The 19,293-nt window shown below is 36.1% G+C and overlaps 1 protein-coding gene across 3 annotated transcripts in view; it reads left to right on the plus strand.

The window, feature by feature from the left end:
* The window catches only part of SMC4 (structural maintenance of chromosomes 4), a 43,364-nt gene that overhangs the window by 15,904 nt on the left and 8,167 nt on the right, over window positions 1–19,293 (plus strand). For all 3 annotated transcript variants that reach the window (XM_075506813.1, XM_075506811.1, XM_075506812.1), the window contains exons 6-19: window positions 4,350–4,514; window positions 5,615–5,742; window positions 6,309–6,449; window positions 7,369–7,519; window positions 8,386–8,550; window positions 9,389–9,622; window positions 10,215–10,400; window positions 11,988–12,149; window positions 12,713–12,938; window positions 13,035–13,114; window positions 15,075–15,227; window positions 15,373–15,499; window positions 16,979–17,168; window positions 18,114–18,258. In XM_075506813.1, the coding sequence (XP_075362928.1) occupies window positions 4,350–4,514; window positions 5,615–5,742; window positions 6,309–6,449; window positions 7,369–7,519; window positions 8,386–8,550; window positions 9,389–9,622; window positions 10,215–10,400; window positions 11,988–12,149; window positions 12,713–12,938; window positions 13,035–13,114; window positions 15,075–15,227; window positions 15,373–15,499; window positions 16,979–17,168; window positions 18,114–18,258 (2,253 nt within the window). The remainder of the gene's footprint in view (window positions 1–4,349; window positions 4,515–5,614; window positions 5,743–6,308; window positions 6,450–7,368; window positions 7,520–8,385; window positions 8,551–9,388; window positions 9,623–10,214; window positions 10,401–11,987; window positions 12,150–12,712; window positions 12,939–13,034; window positions 13,115–15,074; window positions 15,228–15,372; window positions 15,500–16,978; window positions 17,169–18,113; window positions 18,259–19,293) is intronic.

The following is a 19,293-nucleotide window of genomic DNA, read 5'->3' on the forward strand; positions in this document are numbered from 1 at the left end:
GTGTTCCTAAAATACTCCTAGGATGCAAGTATAACTTCTACTGAAATGCACAGAACTCAAAATAGATAGACCCCTGACTTGGCAGCCTCCGAACATTAAAATAGTGATAGATCATGGAGCTGATGTTGCCACTTCTGTCGGTTCATCAGGCATCTTTATGGGCTTCCACCCTCTGCATCCTTGTGGGCTTGAACGCAGCAGGCACAACAAATCCAGGCACTCCTGGCTAGCGTGTTTTGTGCTGCTGCTTTACCCTGTGCTTATACTGACCCTTTCAAAGTCTCCTCAACCAAGTTGTTGATTTCAAATGGTTAATTTTATTATGAGCAGTTCTTACGCTGGTTTTTGAAGGCTTTTGCAATTTACTGGCTTTAAAGTTTTTGCTCTTATGCACAATGGAAATTTAAATTTAGAAAGTATCTTAAATGTCATGGAACTGAAATAATTCACCGCCTCAAGAGTTCGGCTATGTAAAGAAAGGTGGAATCTCTAGCTTCCAAGTTCCTTGAAGTTATTCCTTATATTTTTCACTAGAGGAAATGGCTTTCAAATGAGAATGGCTCTGGCCCTTTTTTTATAACTCTGTAGCCTGCTGTCAAGCTCAGGTTTCTCATTATTTGCTACACCTGTCACTTAACTTTATTGCTTAGAAATTTCTCCACAGATAAATTTGTGTTCTCTCTTAGAATGTACCAATAATTGTTTTCTGGTAACTAAGCTGAGGCATTCTGTAGAAACTGTTATTGAGATGTATGTTCATTACACAGTGTTTGAGTTGACTACCTCTGTTACTAGTGATGTGTCAGCATCCCAGTGATAAACTTCAGTCTGACGTAGAAGACTTCATGCACAATGCAGAAACTGAAATTGGGTTCGTAATTCCATTTAGAGTTCTTGCACTGAATGTAGAGCCTTCCCAAAATACTCAATGGCTATTTGATGCTTTTTCATACAGTGATTACTTAACTTTTGTGGACGTTTTGTTCTTTGTTAGCTGTCTGCCAGTGTCACCGATTTCTTAGTGTTGACATCTATTTTGATTGTCTTCTCAACTAAATAGAGGACTGACTTACACACACCCACATTGCTCCCTCTCCTCTCATGAATTCACGCCTGTGAACTAGAGGAAGATAACCGAGGCAAATAATGAAAGAGATTTCCTGGTGGTCCGTTCTGAGACTTTAAATTTAGGTGTGACAGCTATGTTAAGCATGCCCAAGCATGTTTTCTTTTCAACAAATGTCTGCCTGCTGCCTTCTTAGTTTCACTTTCAAAAATGCTGTCCATATTTCGAAAGATCTTTTACTAGATAAATGAGCATGGCTGCTTTTTTGTTTGTGTTGTTTTGGGTTTTTTTTACATAATTCAAATAATAGGTCAAGTAATAAGCACAGTTAAAAAGTTAGGAAACAGTTAAATTGGCTAAGTTGTAACAGAATGCAGAGTTGTAAAATGTGTTTTTCCCCTGTTAATCATTGTCATGATTACTTGCAAGGAGAGCAGGTACAACTTTTTCAGTCTCCTTTATCAATTAAAATAGCTGGAAACCTTTTTGTTTCTTAATATAGGGGTGGGCTAAACAGATTTCTTAGTATACTAACTTGGTAAATAATATAAATATTAAATAATACTTAATACTCTTATTCAGTTACTATTGATAGTTTCTAAATGTTTTCATTTTTACCCTTGATAAGAAAAGAATCCAAGAATTTAAGTAGGTAGTCCATCTACATCTCTTCACCTGAGATGAATATGTAATTCTAAAATTGCTTGCCTGTGGTAAAGTAGAGGAATTGCATATAAAATTGGCAATAGCCAGCCTGACAAGTGCAATTTGTATGCATTATCTTCTCAACAGTGCTCAATTCAACTTTTCAAAATGTTGTGGTATGTATGGCCTAAACTGAAGGCACCAGTAATTCCTGGTCATATGGTGATGTCTTTATTTACCATGTAGACAACCAAACCCCTGATTTCTTAATTTATGAGGTTATAGAATTAGATACAATTGGATTAAATTTCATTAGTTATTTACTATATCATTAAGCATATTGTATATTCCATTACATTTGTGAGCTATGGAAAACCCTCACAACTACATTATCATATTTCTTAGACAGTTGTGACTTAAAGATGGTTAATTATACTTAGGCAGATCGTAAAAAAGTTGACTTACATTTCTTGCTTGTCTGTAATTCCTGTGCTTGTGTTAAATCCAGGGTAGTTTTGTGGCTTACAGCAGCATGTAACTTGAGGGATATACATGCAGTGTAGAAAATTCTCAGACTTGATGCTCAGCACCTGAATTAAGTATCTTTTCTGTGATTGTTTTTTCTCGGATGTAAACAGAGGAAATGCTTTAATGCAAGAAGAAATAAAATAGAGACTTATGACAATTCCACAGAAATTTAGATTCCACAGTTTCCTACCCATCAGCAGTGTCCTGCTGACAGGTGGTTTTTGGTAGAGAACTGATGCTTTTGTGGCAAGGGAGCAAATGTGTAATTGGAATTGTATATGATACAACTGCAGTTATTCGAAAACTAATTGTTTGGCTTTTTGATATGTGTAAGAAATAAAAAGAAGAGTTGGGTTGTTTGAGTGGTTTTTTTTGTCTTGTCAAACCTGTTGACACTTTTTAGGAACAGTAATTACCAGAAAATAAAAGCTTAGGCGCATTTAACTTCTAGAACTTTAAATTAAAAAAAAAAAAACCCTCTGCACCTGTGTTTAACAAAGGAATTATGTGCAAGAAAGACTTATCTTCATAAATACTTGTTCTTATTTTGCAAAATTTGCAAAACTTTGCTTTTTCCCTTTTGCTCAGCCAAATGGTATTTACTAATTGGAAGAAAAGCATAGGGCCACTAGGTGTCATTGCATACCGAGTACGTGGAATGAAATCACCTTAGCAAAAAATTCTAACAGCTTCTGTAGCTAATGTTCAGGAGTACCTCATCCTCAACTTTCTTAGCTGGTTACAGGTCTGATTTATAATGCTGGCCTAGAAATCTGGCCCTTTGTTGTCTTCTGTGACTGTCCTTTCTGGTTCTCCAGCAGTCTCATTAACCACCCCTTCTTCTCTATGTTCTTGAGAAGTTCTTCCTCATCCATACTTTTGTAGAGACTTCACTGTCAGTTCAAGCTCAACAAGTGGCCAACAATGACAACTGAATTCTTAACTATATTTTCTCTCTGTTGATATTGACCTAGGCTTTTTTTACGTACCTAACTTGGATACTGGAATATAAATTTGTTTTCTTTTTAAATCTTGTCAGTTCTAAAACTAAACTAAAAACTCTAATCCAGCTTGTTATTTCATGCGTTTAAAAACTGGTCACAAAGGCCAGTACTGGTACTCTGCAGTATTGGTTATCTGTCTTACAAAGAAGTTGTCTCTTGTCGTGTACCTAACTATCTGGGTTTTTGAAGGATGAATAGTTTTTACTCAGTGTTCTCCCTATTTAATTTTTGCAGCATCTATCACATCTATTCTTGCTCCAGATACCATTTTAATATGTCTATATTCCATTTCATGTCTTCACCTTCTGATATATGACCATGTAATTTACACAACATAATCTGTATTTTGAAAGATTTTGTGCTACTCTGTCCTAAGCACAAAATGTTGATAGTAGATTTTTTTTTTGTTGGCTAAGGATAGCATCAGTAAAATGAAGTCCTTGTCATTGTCTCAGTTTAATCTTTCCTAATTCTTGTGGTTTTTTTAAATCAAATTATTGTTACTATTCAGCTTAATAATTTGAAGTTAATGCTGTACATAAAGGGAAATTAAATGAAGGAAGCCTAATACTTAAAGAATGTTTTTCTCTTTCCAACAAGGAAGTCTCAGTTGTAGGAATTACAAGTCCAGTTCATCTATCAGACGTGATTTTATGGACCTTCTGTGTTCTAAAGAGAACCTTTTGGGGACTTCAATCCTGATTAAGCTACCTTAAGACTGTTGGGTGCTACATGACCTAGGGGGCATGCTTTATTCTCCTCTTCTTTTTTTAGGTTGGGGAAATACATTTTGAATCTTTAGAGAAATGAAAAAATGTTTAGACCTGAATGTTGGCTTCAGAAGAGACGCTGTTTTTCATGCACATCACCACCATGCACTCCTTGGAGGAAATTTCTATTCATTTTGATCTTTGTTTTTCCAAATACATTGCTACTCTGAATAGTCAGTTTTGATTACTGCATTATTTTGTTCTCTTTTTTTATAATGCTAGAATATGGTCACATACCTGCATTCCAAAGATGTTTGTATTTTTTCAGAATACTAACACTTTCCCCCAGAAAAAAAACCATTAAGAAAAGAAAACATCAACCTTTTCTTTTCCAAGGGGGAAGTTGAACAAATCGCAATGATGAAACCAAAAGGCCAGACTGAACACGATGAAGGCATGCTTGAATACTTAGAAGATTTAATAGGATCTGCACGACTAAAAGATCCTATCCAAACTCTGTGTCGCAGAGTAGAGATTTTAAATGAACAGAGAGGAGAAAAGGTGAGTCTCAGAAAGTTTTGTTTGAATTGGAAATAAAAAATATAAACTTACAATGTTTCATTATTGGATTCTTTTAGAAAAACAGTTAAGATAAAGACTTGGTTAAAATTTGGCACTTCTCTACAAGAGTAGAAGTACAGAGAAATTTGGAGTTATCTTTATTGCATCTGCTGTTTCTCTCCATTATAAAAGAAATGGGCAGTCAACATCAGTTGCCCTTTTTTAAACACTTACAATGCTGTTGGCTTTTGATTCCCAAAGGTTTGAATGCTTGAGTCAGAACACAGGATTTTACCTGCTGAACACTCTTTGATCATATCTGCATGCGGTCACTGCTTTGCAGACTGACTAGAGAAACAGATTATCATTATCTGAATACATCCAGATCGGGCTTTTTATCTGCCTTACTCCTATTGCTAAATAGCAAATAGGAGAAGTAGCAGGGAAACCTTTCATAAGCTAAGAAAAGGAGAGAGGAAGAGGGAGGCAGAGCATTGGTGAGGTGATGCACACACAGCTGTATGAGGAGGCTTAAAACTACAGAAAATCAGTTGTGACTTGAGCTGTGTAGATCTATTGCAGAACTTGCTTTCGTAACATTTTGTTTATGCATTGAGTTCTAAAAGTACTAAATAATGTCAAAGTTCTTTTTACTTGATGTGTTGGTGAATCCTAATACGTTGCAGACTTTTTTTAAAGGCTGGGAAGGAAAACAAAAGACATGTAGTTGCAGGAATTAACTTAAAAGGGGCTAGTCTACAGGTTGAAATATAGAAGATAACATATATGGACTGTCCATATGTAACTCCTCTTTATTTCTCACCTCCATTTTCCTTGATTTGCCTGAGCTGTTCCTAGCATGTCTAGGATCCCTTTTTAGTTTTAAATGACTGAATTGCCCTAAAAGTACAGTCTCGGCTGTGGAAATGGTGATCTGTTATTTCAGAAAGCTTGTAGTGCTAAGTTGCCTTGCAGAGTTAACTGTTGAAGACCATCTCTCCAGAGGACACGTGTGCTACAAAGGGTCTGGGGTTTTTCTCATGATTTGTTCTTCTGTAGTACTAGCAGTAAAGTCAGCTCTGACTCTCTGTCTTCTCTAGTTAAATAGAGTTAAAATGGTGGAAAAAGAAAAGGATGCCTTGGAAGCAGACAGGAATAAAGCCATTGAATTTCTTTGTTTGGAAAACAAAATGTTTAAAGAAAAGAATCGTATCTGTCAATACTATATGTAAGTACTTCTCTAAAGTTTTGATTTGGCTTTAATGTGGTAGTGGTGGTGTTAAACTCTGCTTCTATATCTCTAACTAGAAATACTTTGCATTTCTTAACAGCCGTATCAGTCCTTCAAAATTAGTTGAATAGCATGTGGAAAACAGAGACCACTTTCATAAAAACCTTTAAAGAAACCCCAAAACAACAACAAAAAACCTCAAAACACCACCACCAACAAAAAGAACAAAACCAAAAACCTGCTTGCCAGCTTTGTAAAAAGTAGTCTGGCAAATTAATGTCTTACAACTTTATACTGAAATTGAGAAAGTAGATCACTTAAAGACTATTTTTCATTTGAAGTTTCTAAGTTGTTAAATTTCCTTGCTGTTTTGTATTAAATTGGCAAGGTTACTCAATGGATATTACGGTTTAATACTTTAGATAATCACTTTGTTATACTTAAGATTGGAAATATATATTCATTATGAATGGTAGCTTTATGGAAAAAAAAAATGGAGTTTTTGGTTTGGTGTGTGTTTTGGGTGGGTTTTTTGTTTGGTGTTTTTTTTTTTTTTTTCCTAGTTATGACCTAAAGAAACGAGTAAATGATATGGAAATGCAGAAAGAAAAAATTAATGAAGAAACAAAAGATGTTAATGAGAAGAGTAGTAAACTTGCAGATGAAATGAAAACGAAGAATAAAGCTTTAAAAGAACTTGAAAAGTAAGTACTTTAGGTATAGACTCGTAAGCTAAGAGTACTGTGTTTTACATGTTCTGCATATGTGGTGTTGGAGTTAGCAGAATTTTCAGAAAAAGCTGTGGTAGTTGTATTACGGAGGGGGGGAAACACCTAAGAAAGCAGAAGTATACAATAGTTGCATAGGAAGAAGATCAAACACAGGGAGCACAGCTGGGTTTTTCAGTAGTTCTTCCACCAAAACCTCAAATTATTTGATGAGCAGAGTCACTTATGGTATATCTAAACATTCCCTGGTATGGATTAAATTACCTTTTGCACAAAAATTAATTTAAAAAAAATCTCATTGGTTTGATTTGGTTCTGCAGGTTGCTTCTCTTGGAGAAATCTGGGTAATATTCACAATTACAATAAGAAAAGGTCTGATTTTTTGATGAATTTTGAAGTACATACTTTTTTATATTGACTAAAAAAAATAACTGGGAGATTGTTTCACGTTTTTAGATATACAACCATAATGCTTAGGTACATGGGTGTTAGGTATTTTTCTCTGGTTTCCTTATGAATCTCTTATGCATAAATTGTGTTTCCCTAAAATGGATTTGTTTGGGTGCTAATCTCCAATCCAACTGCAATATTAACCTTCTCATCCTCTGAGATCATACTAAGTTATTTGTGAGAGATATGAATTATAAATTTTGTCAAAGAAAAAATAAAATTGCTGAAAATGTGTTTAATATTGCTTTGTTAGTTGATCTTTTTCTGATGAAACATCACTTCCCCGGGGAAAATACTGTGAATATAGTAAGTATTGGATGTTGTTTTTCACAAAAACTGAGTAGTATCGGTTTAAATTCTATATGCCTACTTATTGAGCTAAGCTCTACTGAAATTATTTTTATAGGGTATGGAATACATTACTCTTTTGGTTTTTTCCCTTTAGGAAACTCAATAAAATTACAAAGTTCGTAGAGGAAAATAAAGAAAAATTTACTCAGTTGGATTTGCAGGATGTTAAAGTAAGGGAAAATCTAAAACATGCCAAAAGCAAGGCTAAAAAACTGGAGAAGCAACTTCAAAAGGACAAACAAAAGGTAGTGTGAACTGCAGCTGGATTTACTTAAAGAAATGTAATTGGTTGCTCTAGATGAGAACATCTTTGTGCAGCTCGGGTAAAATAACAATGGACACCAATTGTACTTTGTGCAACAAAGAAAATGGAAAAATATGTTTTAAATTTTTTTAAGCAGAAATTTTATGTCATTTAAATCAGCTAGGTATTTTGTTTGTAAATCACTTACTGAAGTGTAATGCATTATTTTCCCTTAAACCATTGCTCGTTGCACATCTTATTATGGGAGACTGTGGCCAGCAGTACCAGGCTGTTTTCTGCCTGAAGGCAAAGTCAAAAGCTTTCCTGTTGCTTCTCAGCTCTGTTGGGATGTCTCATGGCTTGCAAAGCATCTTTTTATCATGTTTGTTGGGATTACAGGAATGTTGCATGTTCTCACAGTTACTACCTTTTCAAAACACTTTTTTTCCTGTTTCCCTAGTTAATTTAGTTAATTTAGTGGATATATTTTACCAAGTTGGTTCTTGCCAGCTGTTGCAGATCTTAAATCACTCTTTGGATCAAGAGTGGCCTTCTGAAAGTAGGTATTTAAGAATTAAGCCTTATTGTGATTCAAAGTCTTGAGTTCTTAGGCGTAAAGCTATGTTCTTTTAGTGCTTCGGCTTGCTTCTCTCTGGATAGGCTCTAGAACCGAACAAGCCTTGCAAATAACATCCAGGCTTCCTGCTAGAGCCACAATGTATCTCATCCTACAAAAACAAGTGAGCTTCACTAGTGCTCATGCTTCCTTTGACTTCCACATAGCACTTGAAAGGCAGGGTTTAAAGATAAGGCAAATCTGTTTTGTTTCAGTGGGAGAGGAAGTTAAAAGTCTTTTTCCTTGCGTAGGTAGAAGAATTGAAAAATGTACCTTCCAATAGTGAAAAAGCTATCAGCGAGGCAACATCTAAGAAAGAGCTTCTGGAAGAGACAAAAGAGAAAGAAGAAGAAAAACTCAAGCAGGTTATGGATAGCCTTAAGGAAGAAACACGAGGACTGCAGGAAGAAAAAGAGGTTTGAACTGTTTTGACTTATTATGCTTACTGCATTAACTGATGTATAGGTTTTACACTTACGATTTGTGATTGTTTCAATCACAAGATAGTTGTAAAATGCTACTTTACATGACAAATACAGTTTCATGTGTTCAGTGGAGCCTGAGAAATTAATTTTGAATTTATAATCAGAGCTAAATTGTTCTCATTGTTTTTTTTATATAGTGATCATGTGTCATCAAGTATATAATTCATGTACATATATTAAATACTTCTACACTGCCATTATTTGAACACACTTTAACTTTCTCCCATCAAAATGTTTGAACCAATACATTGCTTAAAATAAATAGATTTTGAAATGGTATGCTCCAAGCCTTTCACACAGCTGTAATCTGTCTTTGAATTAGTAGGCAACTACTGTAACACTTGGTTATCGTTGTTGATATTAGCTGTCCAGTCACTAAACCCCTGGAGGCTGGAAATTTATCTGTAAATTTGGGGGATTATTTTCTGTTCTTGAAAACATGGCTTCTCCATTTGATCTGTAATTTAGGACAATGTGTAGGGCTCCTCCCAACTTTAAGTTGAGAAAATGATACAAAGCTTGTATAGAAATATTCTAAGATAATTCGCTGATGTTCTTTATAATTATGAAAAATGTCTTATTTCATTTCCACACAGAATATGTTAATAAATTAAGGTATACTTGTTCTTCTAGCTAACAACTGTCTTCTGCTGACAGGAGAGCTAGTAAAAGAACATGCCTGTGTCCTCTTTTTCTTTCATACAGTGTGATTGATGTAATAAATCCCACAGTTGTCTGTTTTTAGTTGTAATATTGTCCATTTTTGCAGAGCAAAGAGAAGGAACTTATGGAGTTTAGTAAAGCAGTGAATGAAGCACGTTCAAAGATGGATGTAGCCCAGTCAGAGCTTGATATCTATCTCAGCCGTCATAATACTGCTGTGTCTCAGTTAAATCAGGCAAAGGAGGCTCTGATGACTACTTCAGAAACCCTTAAGGAAAGGAAAGCTGCTATCAAAGATATATCTATAAAATTACCCCAAGCTGAACAGGAATTAAAGGAGGTAAGACTTAACTTTCATGTATAATTTCTATGAGTTACAACACAATGTTGCAATACACAAACCAAAGTTCCGCTCTTTGTTTTAGCAATAATTGTGGTGAAGACAAATGAAAAACTGCCTCCAATAAAATAACATTTAAAAACTATATTCTAATACTCAGTTAACCGATGAAGTAAGTATTTAATTTCAAACTTATTTGGGGTTAAGCAAATGTTAACATTAAGCACTGAAAATTAAATCTTATATATCCCTGCAAGGGAATCAGTTTAAATATCGTAATGAGACCTATTAAAATAAATACATGGTTATGTTTCTGTGTTTCTTTTGAACTTCTTCTTGCTCCTCTCTCATTCCCCAAAGGAAAAAAATCCCACTACCTTGTCCTAAGCCTGATTCACAAATTCATAAGCTGTCATACTTGTATCAAAGTGTACTAAATCCTAGCCAAAGTGTATCCACACACCAGCCTTTCTTCTGGTAAATGTTTGCTATCCTGCTTTCCAGTGGCTGGTTTCATTGCCTACACAATCATGAATCTAAGACCCCCTGAATACAGTCGTTCTCATGATAATGTCTTTGTTTTAACTATTAGAAAGAGAACAAGCTTGAGAAGCTGGGAAGAGAAGAATTGGGTGCTAAGAATCTTGTTCGGAATCTGCGTCAAAAAGTAGAAGAAGCCAAAAGTTCTTTAGCACTAAGTCGTAGTCGTGGAAAAGTGCTTGAGGCTCTGCTTCAGCAGAAGAAATCTGGAAATATTCGTGGACTATACGGAAGACTGGTAAATTTTAAAAGGCTACTATACTTTTAGTCTTAAACTGTATAGGAACAGAGTGGTGTTTCTGTAATTGAGTGAAAGGTAGAATTCTTCACTTCTCTGGTGCTGTTAGTTTGGACAGCAGGGTTGCAAATCCTGTGGACTTGCTATAAATTAAAAGAAGATTGCTGAGGTTCCTCTACTCGGCACTAAAGAAAGGTAATGGCTATGAGAAAGCTTTATATTTTTGGTAGGCTGATCAGTGAGCTGCAGTCTCTGTGGGAATATGCTGAAGCCAAGAATACTAACATGTCTTGTAAGCTGTCCGTGCTTTGGTCCTGCCTGTGCTTCTGTGTTGGGCTACGACCAACAGCTGTAGTGGTTCTGATTCCTTTGAACATTAGGAACATATATACTGGAGGAGTATCGCGGAGCAGTGCTTTTTACCTTCTGGTGCCACAGAAGGTAGAATCAATCGGTAACTGCGCACTTGGTGGAACTGCCATGAAGCTTAGAAAACATCTTACAAGTTGTATGTAACTTCATATGGAACTATACAAATTTTTTTTGCTTCAAAACTTATAAAATTTCGTGATCTCTGTGCTGTTTATTTCCTCTTGTTTTCTTGCAAACATCTCAAATCAAAAAGAGCAATATCCTTGTTTCAGAAGATCAAGGAAAGCTATGTCATAGCAGAATGTCAACTGTGTTATCAGTTCTTTCTGAGCAGTGTTGATTTAAAGTTCTGAAAATTTGCAGCTGAGGTAGTGTTCTTAATTTCTTTTTTTTTTCCTAGCACCGAACAATACATGCATGTCAGTGTAAATGTGAAAGTGCTATTTTTGTATTCTGCAATTTTATCTTTTTTCCTTACCTGCTTGTCCAAGAAGAAGTATCTCTGCTTCAGAAAGATCAATTTATTTAGTGTATGTATATTTAAAAAGCATGTGTATAGATTCATTAAAAAAGGATATAGTTCAAACAGCAGCAGACCACTGCCTGGTACAGCTGGCATGTATTTTGTCTCATGCTCTGTTATCACTTCTCACAGAGAGGAGTGTGAGGTTAATCTGTTCTTGGATAACTCATGGTTGGCTGTGCATGCTGTTCTTATCTGCAGACATGCAAGAATTTTTCAAAGGTGATGAATACCCCTGTACCTGTATCAAGTATATGACTTGCTAGGTCCTACCCAGCTGACCAATGGTAGAACCATACACAGAACACATTAAATGATTTTGTTAGGCCAGACTACTGCCTCACTAAAATGCTGGCATATAAAATTTAAATCGTCTACAGAAAATAAATCAGTGCTACCACATTGCTCTACCAGAAGCATTGCTTTTGAAGCTTGAAGTCTATGAATTTCTTCATGGAAACAAGTACCTTAGAAATCCATAAATAGCAGTGTGCAGGAGAAGACAGGTGTGGTATTATTTTACAGATTCTAATTAAGGTTGAAGTTCTTTCTAAGAAAGTTGCTTTATAATTTGTTTTAATCTCATTTCACTTTGTGTAAAGTTTTTGTCATTTATTTCTTCATACCAAGACAAAACATTGATGCCAAGCTAATCACTGTACTTCTGCCTTCCCCCAACCCTCAATTATTAGGGAGACTTGGGAGCTATCAGTGAAAAGTATGATGTTGCTATTTCGTCGTCTTGCGGTGCCTTAGACAACATTGTTGTTGATACGATTGATACCGCACAGAAATGCGTGAATTTCTTAAAGGCAGGAGGAATTGGAGTTGCCACATTTATAGCCCTGGACAAAGTAAGTGCTAGCACTTCGGCACAACAAATTGTTGATGTACCCTAATGTGCACAGTGTTAATACTGTGTGTGTATAATGTATTCATATGCATGTGTATAAATATGTATTATATATTAATATATTACTCTATATATGTATTAATACAGGTAAAGCCAAAATATGAAATGTTTTAATAGGCTCTTGGTACCTTAGAATATTCTACTAGCAAATGATAATGTTTACTTAAAATTACAAGGCTTTTTAAATACCTGTATGTGTGCAACAAATGTTTGGTGTGTCTTTTATATGTTTATATTTAGACTTTTTTAACAAATTAGCAAACTTAGTAATCCAAGTAACCTAGTAACTGTAACCTATGTAAACTATGAAAGAGAACAATGAGTTATCAGTGAGTTTTCAATTACACTGGAAGTAAGCAGAGATCCCCAAAGAAGGAAGCTTTACGGTTAATTGCAGTATGATTACATTTGCTTTAAAGCCTTAACATACACTAGAATAATGAAATGACCTCATAATTTATCCTAAGGAATCTCTCATTCATTTATTTGCTTTTTTTGATGTAGATGGCTGTATGGGAGAAAAAAATTCAGAAAATCCCAACTCCTGAAAATACTCCTCGGTTGTTTGATCTGGTGAAAGTAGAAGACGAGAAGATTCGCCTGGCTTTTTACTTTGCGTTACGTGATACCCTAGTAGCTAATAACTTGGAAGAAGCTACCAGAGTAGCATTCCAAAAAGATAAAAGATGGAGGGTGGTAACACTGCAAGGACAAATCATTGAACAGTCAGGTATTTAAGTGCAAACTGACAATTATATTTTAAGTGCTTTACAGACGATATCTAAGCACAATTCGCTCGCTAACTACTTTTTGTCTCTTACTTTAGGAACAATGACTGGTGGGGGGGGTAAAATAATGAAGGGCAGAATGGGTTCCTCAGTCGTAACGGATGTTTCAGAAGAAGAGGTTAGTACATAATCTTAATTAAAAGCGGAATTTTGTCAAAGTTCCTTATATTTTGGCAGTTCATACACACATGTGCTGTGTCCTTGTAATCAGCATGAGTAGTTAACAGTCTGCAACGCAAGATACATTAGCAATGATTTAAAGTTCACAAGCCTTAGCATAGGTTACATTGCTCTTAAGTGCTTTTGTTCGCAGCCCAGCTATCGTATGCCTGCTATTTAATTTTTAGTCACATACTGCTACCTTTGATAGCTTGGAAACTGATCGAAGGTAGGAATGAGAACAAGGAAGATGCTGATCATAAGGAACCATTGAGCTGCAGAGCAGTACACACAAACCTCTCAGCAGCGAGAAAAGACAGGTTTGGTCCTTCATCTTACGTCCTTGTAAGATTTGTCAGGGAGTGGCAGAGCTTTCCTTCAAATTTGAATTTTAAGAGTGTTTTGGAAGATCAAGATACAGCTTGTTTTTTCTTCTGAATTCTTTTAGGTTTTAGTTTGTAGTTTTGTTTAGTGTGGATGAAATTGTAGCCTGTGTTCTTTTTGCCTAGTATCTGCTGATCAACTGAGATCAAACATCAGAGTGTTAATACCTCTTCAAGAAGACAAGCTCCCCTGTGTAACTGTCAAGTAAACCATGGCTCCTGCCATCAGTCCTCTCCCTACAGGAGAAGGAACTTTTGCTCTTTAGGAATGAGAGCCATAAGCCAACACAAGGGTTGAATATTTGCTTACCGCTAAGGACATAGAAACAGTAGTTAGTATTATTTAAGTTAAAATACTTTCAAATTGGAGAACTTCAAAGTCAAACTCAACTTTAAGGTTCTCTCTGTCTGACTTCTCTGGTGGAGGAGATAACCACGTCACCACCTTTGCTGTGATAGCTGATGTTTCTGCGCTTTTCAGTTTTATCACTGAGAGGTTAAAATATATATATCTGTTCTTCTTTCATTTATCTTCTGTATTTTCACCTTCACTTGCCTTGGAAAAGAGGATTGCATTGGCCAAGAAAAGATAAAATTCTCCAAACCCTGGAGAGTTTGACATACAACTCTTTTGTCAAGCCTGTTCAGATAATGCTGTACTTGTAGAGCACTAATGAACTAACCTCATGGACAAAGCGTTATTGCCCTAGCCTTGTAAAGGGTCAATAAATATATAAAGCAGCTCATATTTAGATCTTACTAATAAGGGACTTGTCTATTTCTTGTCTTCGCACTTTAGATTTATTCATTGTTTGTTCTCTCCAAGAGACAGGCTTATGTACTGTTTTCTGTTTGGCCCATGAGAGATGCTGTGGTACTCGATAAAGATCAGTAGCTATAACTTGATTTCTCCATTTTCAAGAGTTTTGGCACTCTACCCGTCTAGCATAGTGGACAACTCCAGGTAGAACAAGTATATTCATATCTGTGCCTGTTAAATAGAGAACTGTCTAAAACCAGAAAATGGGCTGAGATCTGAAATGTATCCGTATTCCTTCTGCTCTTGAAGGTGAATTGCAAGACTTGGTCACTTGGCCAGTTGCTATGTGCAAAAGCTTGCCTCCCTAACACCGGATTACCACAGAAACCAACAAGCATCGAATCCTTACTATAGTAAAAACTGCTTCTAGCTTCTGCTTGTGTGGTTTTTGGTTTCTGCCTTCACTACTCTGACTTAAGCCTTTCAAGCTTAATCTAGTTTTATTTCCTTAAAACAATTCTCCACTACAAGCTATTTTGACAGGGATTCTTCAGCTTACTTTTTCTTATGCTTGCTCCTCTTGTTTTTCATTATTATAATTCATCTTCTCGGCAGGCAGCCTCCATATTCTGTCCTGCTACAGCAAGTTTTCAAGTTTTCACTCCACTTTCTTCTTGTGTTTTAAGAGATCATAGACTGTCAAGCACATGAATGAGATCTTGCTTTGTTTTGTAGTGGTGACACTAGGCAAATGATCATATTTCATTTTTGTGTAGGTCAATAAAATGGAATCTCAACTGCAGAAGGATTCTAAAAGAGCAGTACAGTATGAAGAGGAGAAATTACAACTTGAGGAAGCCATAAGAAAACTGCACCAAGATGTTCGGGAAATGAGAAATACTTTAGAAAAGTATACAGCAAGTATCCAGGTGAACAAGTTTATTATTGAGGCATATCTGGCTTCTCCACGAATGTGCAGGGGGGTAACTTCTCAGCCTCAGTTTAACATTGTCCTTGTTAGCATGAAGGATCTTATTAGAGTACAGGATTCTAACACAGTTGTGTTTTCTGTAGAGTTTATCTGAACAAGAAATTCATCTAAAAACCCAAGTTAAGGAACTTGAAGCAAACGTAATTGCTGCTGCTCCGGACAAAAACAAACAGAAGGAACTGGAAAAAGTCTTTAACAGTTATAAAAAAGGTACATTTTGTGGAGAGGGGATTATAGATAAAAAATTTGTAGTCATGTTCTTTTACTAATACAGGAATGAACGGTTACGGCTTTGTTCTTTCAGATTATGAGTGCGGTACTGTATCTTGGTTTTGAACCTCTCTCCTTCTCAGGAGGGGATAAAAGGTGCTTCTAGAGATTAGAGGGAGAGATTTTTTTTTTTTTGCAATTGCTCAAGTTCACGTTTCAGTCAAGCTAAAGTAAACATTCATTTTAGTATTTTTTTGTTTATTTGGTTAGATTTTTATGGCTGTATTACATACAGATTTATAGGGAAACAGTTTAATTAGGCGTAAGAATTGTTAATGTGGAGCGTAATGATATTAAAGTCAAAGGCTTTTGCCATGCTCCAACTGAACTATTAGATGGGTCTCTAAAACAAATACCCTGTATTCTGTTGTGGGCACACTCTATCCCTGCTCTTTTTGTGAAAGATGTTTACTCTGAGAACTTGAATAACAGGTTCTCTGAAGTAATTGGTAGCATAGTAAAGTAAACCTTGACTGCTTCTTCGTATTTCTTGCTCAGGGAATAATATGAGCACAGTAAAACATAATTCCCTTCCCCCACAATTCTGCTTTGATAGCATTTTAGGAAAGAATACGTACTGCTAAGGATTCTCTCTGTGCCTCTTTTGACCAGTATGGCATCAAGAGAGTGTTTTACTCACTTTACTTCCTCAGTCACACTAAGGTTTGATGTCATAAATATCTTCTCTAATGTTTCTACCAAATAATGGAGACACACAAACCTGTGTTCTCTGGAGAGATGAGTGCCTTCCACCTTTCAAGTCTCTGCTTTACGCCTTCTGTCCCCAAAAGGAAATAATAAATCTGTAGCAAACTTAGTGTGGGATTTTGTTTGTTTGTTTGTTTTTGCCCTTAGAATGCTAAGGTGCTACATTGTATAATTTTTGAAAGCTGTTCAACTTATTAAGATGGTTTTGTTGAGTTTTAAGTATAAGCTAAAGGAGGAAACTTACCTACCTTGAAAGTAGAGTAGGCTATCTTATTATTCAGCATGTGTAGTAACTACACAGTAATACCAGCTACTGAGCAACAGTTAGTGACCAGTTCTTACAATTTAAGCATCTTTGAGCATCTTCCCATTAAATAAATGCAAAGAATGAGCTTGGAATAGCTTCTTACGTACTATCTCATGTATTTCAGTACTCTATATACATTAAGTAACCTCATTAAAATTTTTGGTGGTTACACCAAAAAAGCTTTGGCAGTATAATAGTGTCAGAAAGATGTGGGTGGTGTTTTTCTTTTTTGCCACAGTAAAAAAAAAAACAACAAAACAAACACAGTTTTTCACAGTATAAAGAACACTTCTTGATATGGTAATAGAGCAGAGCTTTGTATCACTTAAATCTTGATGCATTGCAGCGGTCCGGTGTTCCCAGGGACAGCGTAATGACCTTAACTCCATTTTGTTTATTGACAGATTATGATTGCATTGCTGCGAAAGCTGGTAAAATAGAAAATGAAGTTAAGCGATTACATAACATCATAATTGAGATCAATAATCATAAACTTAAAGCACAGCAAGACAAACTTGATAAGATCAACAAAGAAATAGATGAGTGTACTTCAACTATTACTAAAGCCCAAGTGGCAGTCAAGACTGCAGACAGGTACAGTAGACATCAACGTGCCCAACGGTAAAGCCTTAGGCTGTACATTGCTGCGATTTGTGTCCAATTACACTTGGACCTTTCCGTGGGGGATGTGTGAGGCTAGAGGAGATGGCTTTTCACCTCTTTATGGCTAGAGGAAAACTGGAGGGAGAAGGTCATAACCTTTTTCTCTAAACTGATTTACCTGAAACTGAGACTGGTTCTTAATTAAGAACCATAATCTTTGTTAGGGTGCTTTACAGGCAAAGGATCAGAGACCTAGACAGCTTAGTGAAACCTGACCAAGGAGGGTCCCGTCAGCCTTCCGATAGCTGTATCCCTTGGCATCAGTGCCTGCAGGACGTTTGCTTGTTTTAAGTAGTCTCCATAGCTAAAAATCCCTTCATCTTAAAATCTTCATTTTCAGTTGCATGTCTAATACTAAATGTTGCTTGTGTCGAGGAGGTAAAGGGAAATACAATTTTTTGGTTTCTAGGCAGTTTAAAAGTCACCTTTAATTTTTCTGCTAATATTTGCCCGTTGCTGAAATGCAATATTTCAGGATAAAGATTCAAAGTAGCACTTAACTGCCATGCCGTGGAGCAGTTCGTATCTGAAGGGACTAATTTTGTTATGAGGCATGTCAGGAAATAAAATGTGATATATTTTTTTTTTTTATGTTAGCTTAACAATACATAATGAACACTCAGAACAAATGTCAAAACTGTCTCTGAAAGAACAAATTCAGTCATTTAATGAGGCCTGTCTGCTAGATGTTTAAGGAAGACACCTTTGTTTCACTTGGATATCTCAGGAGTGTGAGAGTTCATGCATAAATAAGCACTTTTAATTTGGTTGTCAATAGCTATTGAACGATCTTTATAAGTAAGATTGTGTTTCTAGATTCTCTTATGTCATATTTGCACTCATGTGAGGTATACAAACATCTCGGTACCCATGCAGAAACCTGAAAAAATCTGAAGAGTCTGTTCTTCGCACGGAGAAGGAAATTGAAGATAATGAGAAAGAAATTAAAGACTTGACACAAGAGCTGACTACGCTCGAAGACAAAGCTACTGCGGTTATAAATGACTGCAGGCAAGCTGAAGTAAGTGTCATGTTAATTTAGCGTATTTCTTCATAGAAGGTCCCCTCTGAAATAAATTTTAGATAATAGTTGTGCCAGAGTTGTCCTAATGGCTGATGGCTGTTAGCCTTCTTCCTTAGATGTTGCAGGCAGGCCTAGCAGGGGGTTGCATTAGCTGATGGTACCTTCATTTATTTAAAAACAAATGTGCACACACGCACACCTGCCCCCCGCCATTTAAGCCTCAGACTTGACGATGCTGGTCTAAAGTATCTTTTTTTCTAAGATACTTTACTACTCATTCTCCAAAAATTCACACGGGGATAAAATGGCAAAAATGTTCTTTTCTGTATCCTGCAATATATTGTGTGCGTTCATACAAAATTAGTAATTTTGTTTAATCATTAACCAAAGTTGACCTTGAAATATAGATGGGGGGGGGGGGGGGGGGGATTAGGCTAAAACAGTCCTAGTAAGCGGTCTGGTCTTCAGGTAAAATCACGATGATGAGTCATATCCTTCTTATATCCTAGTTACATCCTTCTATTCTTATGCAAATTTTGTTGTACAGCTGCAGAGTGGCGTTCCACAATGGTCAGGGAAGGGGAATATGGTGTATTTTTTTTTTTATACTTACCTGGAAATATTTCTTGACCCAATTTTCTGAAGCTACAAAACAACTTAAACCAAGTTTCCCCAAAGAAATTACTAGTTTTAAAACTTGCTTAAAAATATTTTTTTTCCCGTTATGTGGGACTTCAGTTTCCTGTCTAGATTTATGTACGAGAGAGTGTGAAAACAACCAGGATGGCTGAAATTCTTCCAAATAAAGCTGTTTCTTTGAGACTGTCTTTCTCTAAAACTGCCTTTTAGCTAAAAACATCTGAGTGTAGGACTCGTTTCATCCAGATCTGGAATGAAAATATAAACTGCAGCATTGTCCTGGTTTCAGCTGGGCTAGAGTTAATTTTCTTCCCGGTAGCTGGTATGCTGCTGTGTTTTGGATTTAGGGTGAGAATGGGCTGATAACACAGGGATGTTTTAGTTGTTGCTCAG

The sequence above is a fragment of the Mycteria americana genome, chromosome 7 (genome assembly GCF_035582795.1).
Source record: "Mycteria americana isolate JAX WOST 10 ecotype Jacksonville Zoo and Gardens chromosome 7, USCA_MyAme_1.0, whole genome shotgun sequence".
Classification (NCBI taxonomy): domain Eukaryota; kingdom Metazoa; phylum Chordata; class Aves; order Ciconiiformes; family Ciconiidae; genus Mycteria; species Mycteria americana.